General features: G+C 43.8%; 1 protein-coding gene across 2 annotated transcripts in view; it reads left to right on the top strand.

Moving 5' to 3' along the window:
* The window catches only part of RNASEH2B (ribonuclease H2 subunit B), a 67,220-nt gene extending 63,144 nt beyond the window's left edge, over positions 1 to 4,076 (top strand). The window contains exon 9 of one of the 2 annotated variants that reach the window (XM_040622554.1): positions 1,996 to 4,076. In XM_040622554.1, coding sequence (XP_040478488.1) covers positions 1,996 to 2,146 — 151 coding nt within the window. In that variant the 3' untranslated portion in view covers positions 2,147 to 4,076. The remainder of the gene's footprint in view (positions 1 to 1,995) is intronic. The other variant, XM_040622556.1, reaches the window with a different exon arrangement.
* Positions 4,077 to 16,450: the final 12,374 nt, after the last annotated feature.

Below are 16,450 nucleotides of genomic sequence, written 5' to 3'. Positions count from 1 at the left end.
GCTGAGCCAGAAAGTCAGCTCAGGACCTCTGACTCCCAGACTGTCCACACCAAACTCCCTCTCCCCAGAGGGAATGACTTCCGTTACACCCTGGGAACTCATGCCGTCACTAGATTAGAAGGACCGTCTCCTCACACGGTGAGGACTGACTTCCTGTGCTATTAAAGGTGACGTAACTTGACTCGACACCTTGTATCACACCGTCCTCCCAAACAGCCCTCCCTGCAGGGCTAATCCAAGCTTTGGAGAGCTCGGAGTTAGCTGCACTGAACAGTCAGACCTCTTCGTGGAAGAAGGACAGCTCCCAGTTCAGGATGGGTAGGGCACTGGTATTAGTGTCCTCGGAAGATGTCCACAGGCTTTGACTCGTCTGAGTAACGGGAAGAAATGATCATATGCTGGGATTTATACACTCCTCAGGGTCATTAGACTGACAAAGAGGTTTCCTAACTTATGTTTAATTGTCCTTTACGGTTTCCACAGCAACCACTAATCAGTAGCTACACTGACCTTCACAACAACCCCCTGACGTAGACCGGAAAGGGGGTGCGCCCTGTTCCACATTGGTCAAAGTAGGTGGCACAGACGGAAAGTGGCGGAGTCCACCGCTGCCCTTTGACCCTCAAGCCCAGGCCTCTCTCCNNNCTGCTGACTGACCTAAGCTGCTTATTCATACCATTGTGTGTGTGTGGTTTATGGCCGTTTTTCTCTCACGAGTCTGTTTTAATTGTGAATTTTATTTTCAGGAAGGAAACATCAGATTTACTGTGCTTCATCGTCTTGCTCTATTCAAAATGACTTCTGCTGGTCTGTTTCTCCTGGGCAGTGGTGGGCCAGAATTCAAGTGAAGCTTCTAGTCAGCTAGTGCATTTGCATGTCAGATCTTTAATTCAGCTGCCAGCTTTTTAGCATTTACTGTACTTTTGTTCATAAATGTTATTGTGATGGTCTCACATTAATCAAGCCTATTTGAGAGGGAGGAATCACCAAATATGATTGATAGAGGAATTAACTTCATAGATGTTCAAAGAATTGTTACCTTACACATGTGTTTTAATCAGAATATATATAAAATTACAGTTAGTCATGTCATTCATTCTTTCGAAAGATAAAAAGCCAAGAGACAAGCTCCGATTCATGTATTCCTTTAAGAACTTACACTGAGCACCTGCTACATGCCAAATGTTCTAGGCACTAGAAATGCAGCTGTCACTGTGGCCGTGCTGGGGCTGTGGAAGGAGCTGAGCAGAGGGTAACAGAGGCCTGCGGAGGCAGGTGGCTAGGGAAGGTCTAACCTCAACTTATCTACATTATAGCATAGAAATCTGATTTCCATCAACTTCAAAAAAATTTTTTGAGAACATACTAGCTGCAGAATAAATTATGTTTGACCTTGTACACAGTCAGAAACCAGCATGTCGTCATTAAACGTGTTTGGAGGCATTCTTCAGAGGGATATCAGGGGCCACTACTGCCACCAGCAAGTCTACATTTATCTATTTTTTATACGTTGGCCTCCTGCTTTTGGGGGGAAAAACAAGGACCTGCCTTTTAAAAGAAAAGAAAGAAAAAGGAAACAAGTAGAAAGAGGGTTTAAGAATTATATGTCTTAAGAACCCTGTTTTCATGTGTTTCTTATATTTTTGGTTTTCTTCTAAAATGATGGTGTTCATTCCATAAATTTGGGTGATGTTGAGGTTTTGTATTTCACTCGCTTTGAACAGTGGAAAGAAAATATGCTTCCTACCCACCCACCTGCCTCCAGGAGACTAATATTAGCCCCACAGTGAGCTCAGGGAAGAAGGCAGGCCACGACAGGAACCCGGCCCCTTACCTGAGGTCTTCCCTTAGAAGCAAAAGTGTAAAGGCTGCCGGTTCTCGGAACTGAAAGAGCCCAGCTTGTTGTTTTGCTCTAGAAGGTGCAAATAGTGCTTGGGGTTTGAGAGGCTGCTCCCGCTCACCAGAATACAGCCTATGTCTTCCTTTTCTCTCTAGGTGGCAGCACAAAGACGGAAAAGGGCCAAGTGACAGCAGGTCCAGTGCAAAGCTTGGCTGCATCTTCTCTAACTTAAGACACTCACAAGGGGCTAAGACTTTCTCTTCTGCACCTTCTAGAAATTCTGCAAATGCCGAAAGTGTACTTTAAAGAACTAATCACTAACGATCTATTTCTTTTATTAACACCACTAGTGCATTTAGGTAATAGCCTTTTGCCCTGGAGGCGATTCTGTCGTGGAACTTGAATGTACCCCAGAGTGCCCACAGCCTGAGAACTCAAGCCACATCATCCCTCTGCCCCCGGCCTGTCTCCCATTGTACTATATAGTGCTTCTGATTTCAACAGTGGGAGGAAAAGGCGCATGGTGAAATTGGGGTCCTTTCTAAAACCTGACCACGTTGGCCTGTGTCCTCTCCTGGGGCTAGCTGAGCGTGGTGTAAGTATGTGTGTGCTGACTGTCCATACTTGATTCCACACTAAAAGATTTGACGAACTAAGTTCCTACCCTGACTTCAAAGAAAAAAGAAAAAGCCTGACTTTTCTTTACTCCTTATCAGTTTGGCAGCTACAAACTCAAAATGATACCTGAACATGGGCATTTTGCAATCTGCTAGAGTTATAAACATTGATTCATTTTTAAAAGAAGTCTAGTATGTGTATAATTATTATTTTTTTAATTGAGGACATAAGACATGGGGGAAAGTTGAAAGTAGAGGCCGAAAAATAATTTAGCGGGGAATTCTGATGCACAGTGAATACGTTTTAGGGGGCAGTGGAGGGATTTGTGCAAAAATGCCCAGGGATTTGAGCTGGCTCGTCCACATGACACACAAGAGGAATAGGGTAGAATCCACCCGGTGATCTTCCTGCATTCACACAGGACCCCAAACCTCTTCTTCAAGAAGCAACTTTGTCTCTGATTCTCTAATTCCAGCAGGTAAGTGGAACCTGGTTCTGGAAAGTGCTCTGTAATTTTTTACACATCTCCTCTCACATATAGAAATTTGCATTAACCTTGAAGGACTTTTAATATCCCCACGCTCTATAGTTGATACGTGAACCCTCCTCTTCAGAAACCCAACTCTAGAAAGTCCACTGTGGAATTCGGGTGTATGACAGGCTTCCAAGAGGGAGCGCTTGGCAGAAATCACTGTTTAGAATCCAGGCCGTTTGGGTAAGAACCAAGAGCCTGACACCCGGTGCAACATACAGTTGTGGAGTTAAAATCTGGCCCTTTCTGTCCTCTCCTTGCATCATCCCAAGCGCTGTCATTGGAAGCCAGTGTATATTTTGGCCAAAGCAACTGCCAGCACTGGAGTCTTACTGCAAAGCGGGTTGTGCCTCCTTGAGCAAATCAGTTTGCCTCTCAGGACCTCGTTTCAAGGCGGGAGAACCAGCTAGTGTGATGGCTGTCCCTTATCTCTTTCTCCTCCAGAAAGACACTTCTGGGAAACCTCTGTGTGGACACCATGCTCCCACATGTATAAGGCTGCCCCAACTTCAGAAAAGCCTGTTGGAACAGTTCTGGGTCTTCCACAGGGTCCACTTATCAATTGTGTCCTTGGCCCTTTGTTTCTTTCTCTTCTCCTCTTCCTCTTTCCCTCTCCCTACCCACACCTCTATACACACTCACACACACTCACTTACTGCCTTAAATATAGTCCGCTCCTTGGGGACCAAAGTCGCTGAATACTGGTGATACCTAAGTTGTCACTGGAAGCCCCACTTTCTTACCTGTGCCCCAACCTCATACTCCATTGGCCTCTGAACTTTGAAGAACTATTAACACTTTAAATTCAACACACCTAAAATTATAAAAATTCATTACTTTTTAAATCTTTACACAGTAATTCATGATATAGTCCCCAAAAAGTTAAAAAGACAAGCATAGGCAAAAATGATCCCTACCCCCACCTTTGCCTGGGTTCCTCTGGGTAACTGTTTCCTTGGCCCTGAATCTGCTTCTTTTCTTAGTCATCCAGTTTTTAATATCCAGTTTCTATCCTTTTTCTAGCTGGCAGCCCCACACTTTCCATTCAATCTACTTCATTGTTTTACCTGTATTGTTTTATTAAATTGGTATATATTTATATATGTTATATATATTATATTATATTATTATATTATATATTATATGATATTATATTATCCTATTGATTCCTCCTGCAGAAATACTTCACAGGAAAACTAAGAGTAGACCAATAGAATAAAACCCCAGTACTTTGAAAAAAGCCCATTCCTCTGCCCGCCTGTTGCCACCAAGCGTAAGGCTGTTTCCCACCTGGAGCGGCAGCAGTCTTGAGGGCAGAGACCATATGCCCCGTGTCTCTAGTTCCCACAGAGCTGAGCAGGTCTCACGTGTTCCACACTCAGCACGTGGGTCACGGATGCACATATAAAATGAGATACTCCTTCCTCGTCAGACCGTCAAGGACTTTAAGAAAACAGCCCTGCTTAGAGCCAGAGAGGATGTGGGAAATGCGCACTGCTAGGGAGAATATAAAAAAAGGACAACTTCTGGAGGCCAAGTTGGAAAGAAGTATCAAAAGCCTTAAAATGTTGTATTCCCGTTGCTTCAGCTATACCGACTGTTAGAAATATAGAAATAGTCCTGAATGCAGGCAAAGGTTTAGCTGCACTCTGACGGCTCACGGGAAGGGAGGCAGAGAAAGCTTAAGGAAGACTGCACGTGATTTCTCCCGACTCCGCCTGTGTCTCTGTCCCTTAGGGCACCACCGTAATAAATCTTAGCTGTGACTACAACTATTTGACAACTCCTGTAAGTCCGGACAGCAGATATTCAAACAGGCAAATGGTCTTGAGGACCCCCTCCACACACCATTGTGTCCCCAGAAACTCACACGGTACTTGACATGTATGAAGTGGTTTATTACCTATTTTTTAGGTGAAAGAGAAAACAACTTCAGAGGGCCGGAGTTAAATCTATCCTGTGAAAATTCTCAAAAGAACTAAGAAATATTAAATTTATTAACTACATCCTCTTGACCCAAATAAAGAATGTACATTCTTCCCTAAAAAGCAGAATAAAAAATGATTCAGGAAATTTAATACAGTCAAAGCCAGTCAAAATTTTTTTCTCAAGAAGATGAATTTTCTGTATCTGAAGTGAGGGGAGACGCCGGGAGCAATGGGCTAAGCCCTTCACTCCGCGGGATGCAAGTTCCCTGGCTTTCCCGCCCCCCCGCCCCCACCTCACGTCGGCCAGTCCATCACATCCCGCAACACACGCTGTGGGCAGCAGGGAGTGCTTCTCAACGTTGGCTACACGTTGGGAGTCATCTGGAAGATTTAAAAAACGCTGACGCTGGGGCCAAATTCTGACAGAACTGGTCTGCGGTGTGGTCTGGGCACTGGGATTTCAAGGCACAGGCCCTCCTGACACCCCCACTGCCCTGCTCTTCCTCCCCTACCCCCCAGGCCCTGCCTTTGATAATCACATATCACAAGGTCCAGGCTTCCACTCAAGGCCCATGTATTTTATTTTTCAAAGACTTCTTAAAACTTGTTTTCTGGTTTCCTAACAGCCAATGGGCAGGCACACTGCTAAGAAAAAACACCACCTTCTTTTCTCAACAGCATGAGACAAGGGGAGCAGTTAGGACAAGTGGAAGAACTCAAAACCAGAAAAATCAGGGTGATTTCAGAGTGGGTCGCTCCTAAGAATCTCACGGCAGTGCCGAACAACAGCATTCGTGAGACCGAGGTGTTCCACCCTGACCGCGGTCTACACCGCAGCTCGGCAGCACGCTCTGTCACGCACCCCTCGCTTGACGCATAAGCTGACGCCAATTAATTTTACTATTGCTTTGGAATATTTGGCAAGAGCTCATTCCCAGTAATGAGCATGCATATGGCACCTACTGTCTCGGGGAAGCTCTCTGTCCTTTAAATGTAAATCCATCCTTTCGCCATCTTTAAACTTTTCTCCCGGGAAGACCGCGGACTCCGAGGCGCATCAGCTGTGCATTGGCAGAGCCGTGCGCGCCCTGAACGCTGCAGCACGCGGCGTGGCTGCTCAGCGAATCCGGGAGCAGCGCGAGGTCAGCTGCGTGACGGAAGCGTGTCCAGGTCTTGAAAGGCAGGCAGAGGCGTCCATCTTGGAAGCGGATGGAGATGTAGCTTCCCCAGCAGAAAAGAGGAGCCACGGAAAGGGAGAGATGGGGCTTGCGGGGGGAGGGGGGAGTAGACGGGCAGGTGCTTGTGAACTGGAGTGATGGGGATCGAGGCAGGCGTGGCCCGAGGCCAGGCGCCTACTGTGCGCTCCGACCCTTGCTCAGAACGAGAGGCAGACAGAAAGCGCGAGGACGCAGCCTCCGCCCCTCAGCGGTTTGGAGAATCCCTCGGGGATATCAGTTGGCTTCTCTGGGCCTGTGGCCTGTGCCGGAAAGATGGCAGTGGCTGGGTTTCAAGCTAAGTCGCGGTTAGAACGTGCGCTCCAAGGAGACCTCGCAAAGGCTGGCTAACAGGCCTGTGTGGGGCAGCTGTGCAGGGGCCCTGGGGTCGGTAGGCCCAGGCAGGGCCCCAGGAGACCCCATCTACCCAGGTGCGGGGAAGGAGTCAGCTCGCAAAGCCCCTCAAGCCAGTTCTCCGTCGCCAACCAGCCCAGAGGTAAGTAATCATTAAATGGGCACTTATCATTTTACTACTCATTTATCTTCCCAGTGAATGCTTTTCAACACAAGTGTTTACATTTCCAAAGAATAAAGACTTGTAAAAAGGGTGGTGGGGTTTATGGCTGCAGGAAACTGGCTCCCAGTTTGCTCTGCTGACAGGTTTATAAGGCCAAGGAAGTTCATAAGGTAAAAAGAATTTCTAAGCAAATATATTTTTAGGAAATGAATTTTTCGCCTTTTTTTTTCTTTTAACAAACGTAAAGGTTATTTGCATTGATTCCATTAGCGAACAATGAATAATGGTTGAAATGCAGTGTTACATTTTTTAAATGTGAACAAAAGTACCAATGGTTTTTTTGTTTGTTTTGTCTTGTTTTAAAAGATAAGCTCATTAAAAGACGTATTTTGTCCATTTTAAAAATGGCTAATTTGCCTATATTTTATTAAAGTTTGAGTAAATGAATATTGTGTTGTTTAGAGTTTCCAGAGCACTAGCAGGAACAGACAGAATGTAAGTTACCTTAACACAGCCTGGATTTGGTCACTGGGGGATTAATAGCAGAGTGGATCCAATTATCTTGGTTGCATTCATCATTGATTATATCAATATGATGTGTTTTAAAACGTCTGGTTTTTAAATAATTGCCATGGGGATGGGAAGGCAGGCAGGGGAGCAGAAGGGTTTGGGGACTGGAAATGTTACCACAGCCCAGGCATTTCTGGCAGGACAGGCCAGCACATGAAAGAGAATTGTTCTGGGAAGAACCCTGGGCTCCAAGGCCAGGAAGATCTTCTACCCCATCCAAGTATCCTTGAGCCTAAATTCCACTACCAGTGATTAATTTCTTGGAGTTAAACCTTGGGTTGTCCCCTCTGTCTTAAGGCTTTAGAAATCCTTTCCCTTCATTGGAGAAATGAGGTCCAGAGAGATGATTTGCCCAAATGATAAGCTAAGAAAATATCCTGAATACTTTAAATCCATCTTGAGGCTTCAAAACACCTACATGCTCTGGAAAGTGAATCCCATATTGTTCTCCTTTAAAAGATTTTCAAAATTCGCAGCTTCAACCCTTTAGACTGTTCACATTGAATTTGAAATATGTATGTCCATGGACTTTTCCGATTTGAGTGTAAAGATGGGAGAGCTATCTCTCCCCTTCTTTGAAGTTGTGGAAGGCAAAAGTAAAATAAGAAATGAAAATAAAATATCCATTTTCAGCAAAATGATGAGGGAGTTAAAACTAAGAACAGCAAAATAGATGGAAGGCCTGCACAGAGCAGGGGAGCAGGCTGGGGAATGGAGAAGAGGAGAGAAGAGTATATGGCTTTAGAAATCAAGATGAGTCAGTAAAATACGTTCATAGATGAGGTGAGGAAGGGAATCCGAGTCTCATGTTTTACAGCAAGAACTTTCTGGACCCAGTTTCATTGTGGAAAGTAGAAATGATGGGATTAACACACACACTATCTCCAAGCAGCAAGAAAGAAGAGAGGTGCTTTTTGAAAACCCCCATAACACCTGTCTTTATTGGCTGGGGAGAATAGATCCAAAACTCAGGCACAAAACTTTGATTCATAAAGAAAATCCCTACTTGGCTAGGATGGGATCCTGCAAATATTTGTTCCAAGAAAAACTCACTGGCCTCAAAGGCGAGACGTTGAAAATAACCCACCTAATTTATTTTAGAGATTCCAGAAATAAAAGGAGAAAAAGATCAGGAAAAGCAAATGGCAGATAAAGTGTTGTCAAAGAGCGGATGAAAATAATAAAAGGCATTTCACTGCAGATGTGAAATAGTTAATGGTGCAGTCACGTCTACAAAGCTGGGGCACAATGCGGAGGCACAGCTGTCCGGTGGCAGTGACAGCAAGACAAGAGACTGAGAGTGAGCTGGAGAGATTCGGGGTAGAAGTGGGAGGAAATAAACCGCCAAAGAAACGAAGATGAATTGGGAGAGAAAATAGGCAATAAAAAAACACAGTAAGGAGCTCGGAAGGTAAAAATAAGAAAACCAAACAAGATGAAATGGATATGGGTGTAGGAAAGATTTATTAAACAGGACACAAAAAGTGAGCATAATATTAATACAAAAACCTGGTAATAATTATACAATTTTTAAAAAGCAAAGTTATTTAAAAATACTGATGCAAAAATAAAAAGCAAAATTCTACCAAACAAACTCAAGCAACGCATTTAAAGAATAGTATAAGATGACAAAGTGGGATTTATTCCAGGCAAAGATGGTTCAATTTTAGGAAGTCTACTTAAATGAATTCATATAAATGATCAAAGAAGATCTATATATTTATCTCTTTAGATGCTTTGAAGATGTGTAGTAAAATTCAACTTCCATTATTGATCTAAAAAAAATTCAGTAACATAGGAATAGATGTGTACTTGCTAACATAAACCAAGTTGAAAGCCAACATTGTTTAAAGGAGAAATACCAACAACATTCCTACTAAAGTCAAGAATAAGCTAAAAATGTTAAAAACAGAGAAGTTAGGCCCATAAGAACTGAAAAGATGTAAAATTATCATTATTTTATAAATTATATATTTGTATGCTTGGATGACCCAAGAGGATCGATCATCTGAAAAAGACTACAAAAATAAGAATTTTGTAAGGTGGCTTAATATAAAATCAATATATAATTTTCAAAAGCTTTCATACGTTTAAACAACTGGTGAGGCGATGTAATGGAAGACCTTTTTACACTTAGAATAACAACAAAAAAGCTAAAATAACCAAGAATAATGTTCCAGGTCTTTATGAAACAAAAACTTTAAACTGATTCTAAAAGATACAAAAGCAGTTTTAAACAAATAAAAGCATGCCATATGCTTGGATAAAAGGAGTGACTCTCTTAAAGATGGCAAGTCTCCCTAAATTAAATCTCCCTGTGTGTTTCAATTAGCATACTGCCAGATTATTTTGTGACTCAACAAATTGACTCTAAAGCTCATATGAAAAAATAAATTAGGAAGAATATTCAGAAGAATTCTTTGAAACAAAACTAACAAGGCACACACTAGCCATCTCACGTATTAAATGATAATTTTATGTTACAAAAATTAAGAGTGTGGTATTAAATGAATAGCCAAAGAATCAGAATAAAAATACTACAGATAGACCTAAATGCACACTAAAACTTAGTATATGATAAAGTAACATTTCAAATCAGAAGCAAAAATATGGGCCTATTTAATATGTGATTTTAAGATAAGTAGCAATTTGGAAAACAAAGTTAGATGCATCTGGATGACTTCTAAATGGATCAAAGATTAAATGGTAAAAGATAAAAGAAATGGAAGAAATGTGAGACTTAAAAATAAAATTCTTCCTGGCAAAAATCAATATAAGCAAATTCAAAAGACAAGATAACTGAAAAAAACTATTTGCCTCATAGTTTTATCATATCACACAGAACCAATTTCCTAGAAACAGAGATATAAAAGAACACACCAATAGAAAAATGGGCAAGGAATTGGCACTTTAAATGAATGAAAATGCACCAAATTGCAAATGCATCACTAATTCCAGTTCTGGGAATTTATAAACCTGCACCTGTGCGAAACAATATATAGGTAAGATTATTCATGACATCATTGATTGGCATAACAAAAGACTGGAAACAACCCGAATGTTTATCTAGAAGGGGTTAATTAAATGGATTATGTGCATCTGCATAATGTGTGCAGGTTACCAATTGCTATGTAGCAAACGACCTCAAAATACAGTGATTAGAACAAAAATGTGTTATCATCTCTCTGTTCGGTGGGTTGACTGGACTCAGCTGGGCGGCTCTCACTTGGACGTTCTCGTGGGGTTACAGTCAGATGTTGGCCGAGCTGAGATCATCGGAAGCCTCAATGGTCTTCATTGCCACGTCCAGCGCACAGGCCAGCATGGCTACAATAGCGGGGGACTGGCCGAACACCTCTCTGCACGTGGTCTCCATGTGGCTAGCTTGGCTGCCACACAGCATGATGGTCTCAAGGTAGCCAGATCTCTCCCCCAGCATCTTTTCCCCAGGGGAGTGTCCCACACGGCAGAAGGTGGAGGCAGCCGGGCTCTTCATGCCTAACCTACATACACAGCCTCACCTGTACTGGATTCTGCTAATCGAACAAATCATTAAGACTGGCACATACTGAAGGGGAGGGAGGTAGAAGCTACTTCTCAATGGGGAGGAGGAACAAAGGAAATGGGGCTGTCTTTAATGTGTCACATAGTGAAAACATGCACTTGTACAAAAGAACGAGGATGTTCTCTATATACTGACATGGAAAAATGTCAGGTTCTATTGTTAAGTGAACAAACTAAGTGTAGAACAATGTAAATAGCATCTTTTGTGTAAAGTCGGTAGATGTGGGGAATAAAAACACTCGTGTGTTTGCTTCTATTTACATGAAGAAAATATTAACAAGCAATCAATTAAAAATGCTTATCTATAATGAGAGCAGTGGGTGGATAGGTTCAGAGATAGGAGAAAGTCATATTAATATATGCCTTTTTATGTTATTTTGACTTTTGAAACGAATAGAAAAAAAAATACTTGAAACTCTTAAAGAAATGCAAAGATCCTCAACCTTGCTTGTTTCCTCAGGGTGCTGGAGCTATTTGGGGACCCATGTGATGGGCTTTAAATCCCATTGGTTTCCAAGAAATCTTCATTTCACCATCACGATAGTAAAAATCCACCCAGAAAATAGTCCATTTGGTCATATGTTTAGTTATAGCCAATGGCCCCCACTAGTAATATTGCCCACAAATTAATTGCCATATTTGTGCTGGCCTGAGGGTATGGAGAGGGGGTTGTTTTTCTTCATTGTCAAACCCGAAGTGCCATTTCAAATGCAATTTTCAATATGTCAAAATTGTCAAAATAGAAGATTAGCCAGTGGTGTGCTGGTTCACGAGAGCCAATTGTTAAACATTCAGGAGTTTTCCAAGCCATTTGTTAAACCACTGGTAGCTTGAAATCAACCATGGTGGCTACTTCTGGTACTCATGAACAAATATACTAGTGTCAGGTCACAGTGAGTGTGTACACGGGGAAGTGTGGAAGAGAAGGAACGGGAGGGGTGCTCACTTACACCAGGGATCAATCAGGGTGGTATATGGAAATTACACTGACTTCTTCAGTGAGACTTGGGGTTTCCACTTTTTCTATTTCTGTAAGAAACTGTATGTATATGGACCGTGAAAGGATTTTTCTTAAATAGTTAAAATTTATCGCACAGTTACACATGCAAGATGCTAGGTGCTTTGCACGCATTATCTCACTAGTCATCCTAACAACTTTTTGAAACAGGCACTATGATGATTTCCGTTCTACGGAGATGGAACGGGGAGCCCAAAGGTGAAAAATGATTTGCATAAGCCAATGAGCCACACAGCCAGACTGAAAATTTGGTGGCTTGGCTCCAGGGCCCGCTCATTGAAGCATCGTGCTGTGAACGCTTCCCATCATTCATTACTCAGATAACTCAGAAACTCATGATGAAGAAAAATAAAGTCACCCATAATTCTAGCTTCCAAAGATGACCACTGTTAACATTTCGATCTAAATCAGTGGCTTTCAATCGTTCCTTCAACTCAATCCAGCTGAGGTCTGTGACTCACGGGTAACTGTAACTGGGGCTCCCTCCGGAAAGATTTTTCTCGAGGGTGTGAAAGGTGTAGTCTGAAAAATCCCACATGTGTTTTTTATATGCTCTGCTCACTGATTTACTTTATATCTTCTTAAATGGCATGGTTTTTCAAGGTGCACATTGTCCATAATCAGGTGTAAAGAAATTTGATATGTTTTTGCTAGAATGATTGATGGAAAGCTTTCCTGCACTGTCGCATTCCTACTGTACCCTCGTTGGACAGTAACCTGCTTTACTTTTCTTAAGAGGCGCTATGTATTATGGTGATATGCGCACACAGTCACATACAGAGTTACAGTACATTTACAATACATCTGTTACCCGAGAGCCAGGTTCATATTCAAACACACACACACACACACACACACACACACGTATTAATTTTGGGAAGAGATGGGTCAAAATCAATTTTGATTTTGCCAATCATACTCACTTTGAAAAAGTAACAATCACAAGATTACCATATTTTCAAATAAATGTGTTGAAGAGAAGAGAAAAGCAAAATAAACAAACCTCCTCTTCAATCAGAGGTGTTTTTAAAAAACTTTCAATGGCAATTAGTTGAATCTGAGAATTTTTTGGAGATTTCTCTGTGAACCGATTGACTTTTTGTCAAATGTTTAATTAAAACTAGTTTTTGATATGTAAAGAACTTACGTTGAAGATGTTAAGCAAAGTTCTTTATGGAAAGATATTATATATTAATAACAGATCGTGGACACTAACCAGCTGAATGACATTTGCTATGACATATATTTTGAGGCTATTAACCTCTGTTTTAGCTCTTTTTGATTTCTAAAATTTTTAATTCCTGATTTTTAATTGGTTTCCCCATTTTCTTTGCTCCTATTTTTCCTCCCTTTGGTCCTTAGTGCCTGGTCTCTGTGACAGCAGGCCTTGCTGGGGTGGGGGGTTACTCAGGATGGCTGGGCCCACCCATGGGATGAGGCTCCTGCGGCTCCTGTGACTTTGCTGGGCTCCTAAGTGGCCCATTCTTGAGTGATTTGTGGCTTCAGTCTCTTATGCTTGTCACTAGTGTTTTCCACCCTTTTACTAAGGTCTTTATGTGTGAGAATACTTTATATTTTTCGGTTCTGCAATGCAAGCTGCTTATTCTCATATTTTCAAACAAATGTATTCAGTAGAGATTCAGTAGAGTAAAAAAAGTAAAACTGATTTTTCCATAAGCAGAAGTTTGATTTCTTTCCTAACAAAAGACAAAGCTAATAGTCTAAGAAGTTTTGAATCTCTTTAGTTATTCCACCCTTGCATAAGGTAAAACAAGTCACAGTCAGAGAGTTCTGTGTGTGTGACTGGTGTTTACTCGTCACTAGCAAATTAGTAAACGTTTGTCTCCTGAAACCTCTGGTTTTGTTTCATTAACGTTTACTCCCTGCAATATGTGCTTCATGGACTTCCAGAATGTGCTTCATGGATTTCCAGAATGGCACTTGTCGATCTGGGAAAGTAGCAGCCATTCCTAGGTCATATGCTTAGGTTACAGATACCTAAGGTTACAGATACAGGTCTCAGAAAAATAAAGCGCCTTCCCTTTTCTCTCAGTTGCATTTGTCATCGGCTTTCACGTTAGTCCAAGGCAGCCACGTAGTGGGGAAGTTCAGGGACAGCTAAAGTCCAAAGCCACGAACCAAAGCCTGCTCTGAGTTGTCCCGACAGAAGAAAGCAATGACGGGGACTTGGGGGCACGTCACGTCTTGGTAATAGAAGTGAATTTAAACTCACTTTTAGACGCACTGAGTGATGACTCTTACTACATGTTTCAGGCTCCAAACTAACCATTCGTTTCCACTGCTGGCTATCTTATGGGAAAAATTAAGTTTTAGCTTTTATTTAGATCTCTCCTGCTTAGTTCACTCCAGCTCTGTGTCTGACATCGGGGGCTTCGTCAAGGGCGCATGAGCGAGCATGCACCTTCCCCCCTACTCTCTGTTGGAACATTAGCGAGGCTGCAGCCAAGCAGCCTGAGCCTCGACCAGGGGTGGGGGTGGGGAGCCTAGAACCAAAGCCTGGGTCTTGCACTTAGCTCTGTGCCTCCTTCCTTCCTTCCTTCCTTCCTTCCTTCCTTCCTTCCTTCCTTCCTTCCTTCCTTTTTTAAGATTTTATTTCTTTATTCAAGAGAGACAGAGAGAAGCCAAGGGAGAAGCCCAGGCTCCCTGCTGCAAGGCAGGGCTCCATCCCAGGACCCCGGGATCACGACCTGAGCCAAAGGCAGAGGCTTAACTAACTGCGTCACCCTGGTGCCCCTGTGCCTCTCTCCCCATCCATAAAATCAGATGATAATAGCACCTACCTCACACTCACGGGACCAGAGCGCTTGGCTGGGGCGTGGCACGTAACAAGTGTGCGACCAGCAGCAGCCACGACAGCACGGCCACCACATTTTGCAGCAGGAGCACCTCTGTATCTAACACTGAATGTTGACAGGAAGCTGCTCCATCACACAGACCTTGGGCTGCCACCAGCTCCTCTTCTCTTTGGGCCAAACCAGAGCCCCCCGTGAAAGGAAGGCAGAACAAGCAAAAGCAGCCTGAAGCTGGCATTTGGAAACAGAGAAACAGGTGCACCTAGCAGAGCCGGCCTGGGTCTGAACTCACATTGTACTCGGTTCGTTAACGCTGCCTTCTCGAGGATGAGTTCAGCAGCTCACCCACCTACCATTATCACGGTTTGCAGTTAAACAGCCACAGGATCTCTGAACTCTCAACACACAGTAAATTATTCCTAGATTTTTCTGCACCCTTGAAACGTATTCTATTTATTTAACCGTCCCCTGGGAGCGCTGGTCGCCTTTGTCTCCGTGACACAGCCAGTGGTATAAAACTTCTGCATCTGTCAGATTTCTCCATGTGGAGCATAATTGCCTGATTTCCATTTGAAAGTACAGCTCTGACATTAGAACTACATAGACCCACCAGTGGCAACAATGGTGTCCTGACACCTACAAGGGGACAGGGGTGCACAATGCTGTAATGAATGTGTGCATCGAATGCACGCTTGCCTTCAGACGGACCAGGTCTGAGTTTACAGCTGCGCATGAAGTATTCCTGGGCAACAAAACATAAAACAATAAAAAAAAATAAAAGAATAAAGGAAAAGAAACCAACAGATTAGCATCAGCGAGAGTCTGGTGGAGCCAGATGGCTTTCTGTGGAAATGGAGCATTCCCGCTTTCTTCCAGTAACCCCGACTAGCAGACAGCAAACCTGCTAGGAGGGGAGAGAAATGATCTCATTCCTCAGCCAGGCACAGGATTCGCCCCCTTTCTCTCACACACAACTCCAGCTGAAGGAAAGTTGTAAAAGAAGACAGGGTGAGAAAGAAGGGGTGGGGAGTCTGGGTTCTTGTAAAGAATTAGCAGTGGTACCTAGAGGAGGGGCGAGCCCCAGCCCCTGCCAGGCCCCAGCATTCAGAACCCGGGCTCAGATGGCCCTAGAGAAAGCCAGGTGCACAGGGAAAGGGGTGACAGAAGGGGCATCCTGGCGTTTTGGTACCCCCACCCCCACCCGTGTCCATGAACTCCACCTCCAGAGGCCTGGTATATAAGGGTCGGGAGGTTGGGCAGGGCTGGCTGTAGCAGCCACAGGATTAAGCTGTGGGCTCCCTTGGGGAAGGATGGTGGATGGGGTTTTCAAGTTCTTACTAATGAACATGTCCACCTCTCTTCCTGGGCTGGAGGCCAGCGAGTCTGTAAGAGTCCTTGGCGAGCTAGACCGGGTCAGAAGCCGGACCCGCCATCTGCTTGGATCTGACACTGCCGTGCCCAGGACTGTGGCCTGGAGTGAGTGCAGGGAGCTGACGGGCAGGAGCCAGGCGTTGCCGGGTGAAATGAACCCAACAGGTCATAGGTGTGGAACGGTCCCTCTCCTCCAAGGTCCTAACGCCTGGAGGGGGCTCCGGGTGGACTCGTTGTGCCTTCCCTGCTGAGTAATGCATTTACGGCTCATCAACAACAGTCGGTTTCTGGAGTGACAGCCAGATGTTCGGCCGATGGACATCAGGCAGGCCAGCGGCTGTGGTGAGAGCGTAGCCCTTGCAGCGGCGCGCGGAGTGCAGGCGTCCCCCAAGCTGATCGGCCCTCCCCGCGGGTGTTCACACGGCCCAGCTTGGCATGGGGGCTCCCGAGGGCTCCCACACAGAG

This window comes from Ursus maritimus, unplaced genomic scaffold, assembly GCF_017311325.1.
Source record: "Ursus maritimus isolate PB19 unplaced genomic scaffold, ASM1731132v1 scaffold_10, whole genome shotgun sequence".
Lineage (NCBI taxonomy): Eukaryota > Metazoa > Chordata > Mammalia > Carnivora > Ursidae > Ursus > Ursus maritimus.
This window is presented reverse-complemented; position numbering and strand designations above follow the sequence as displayed.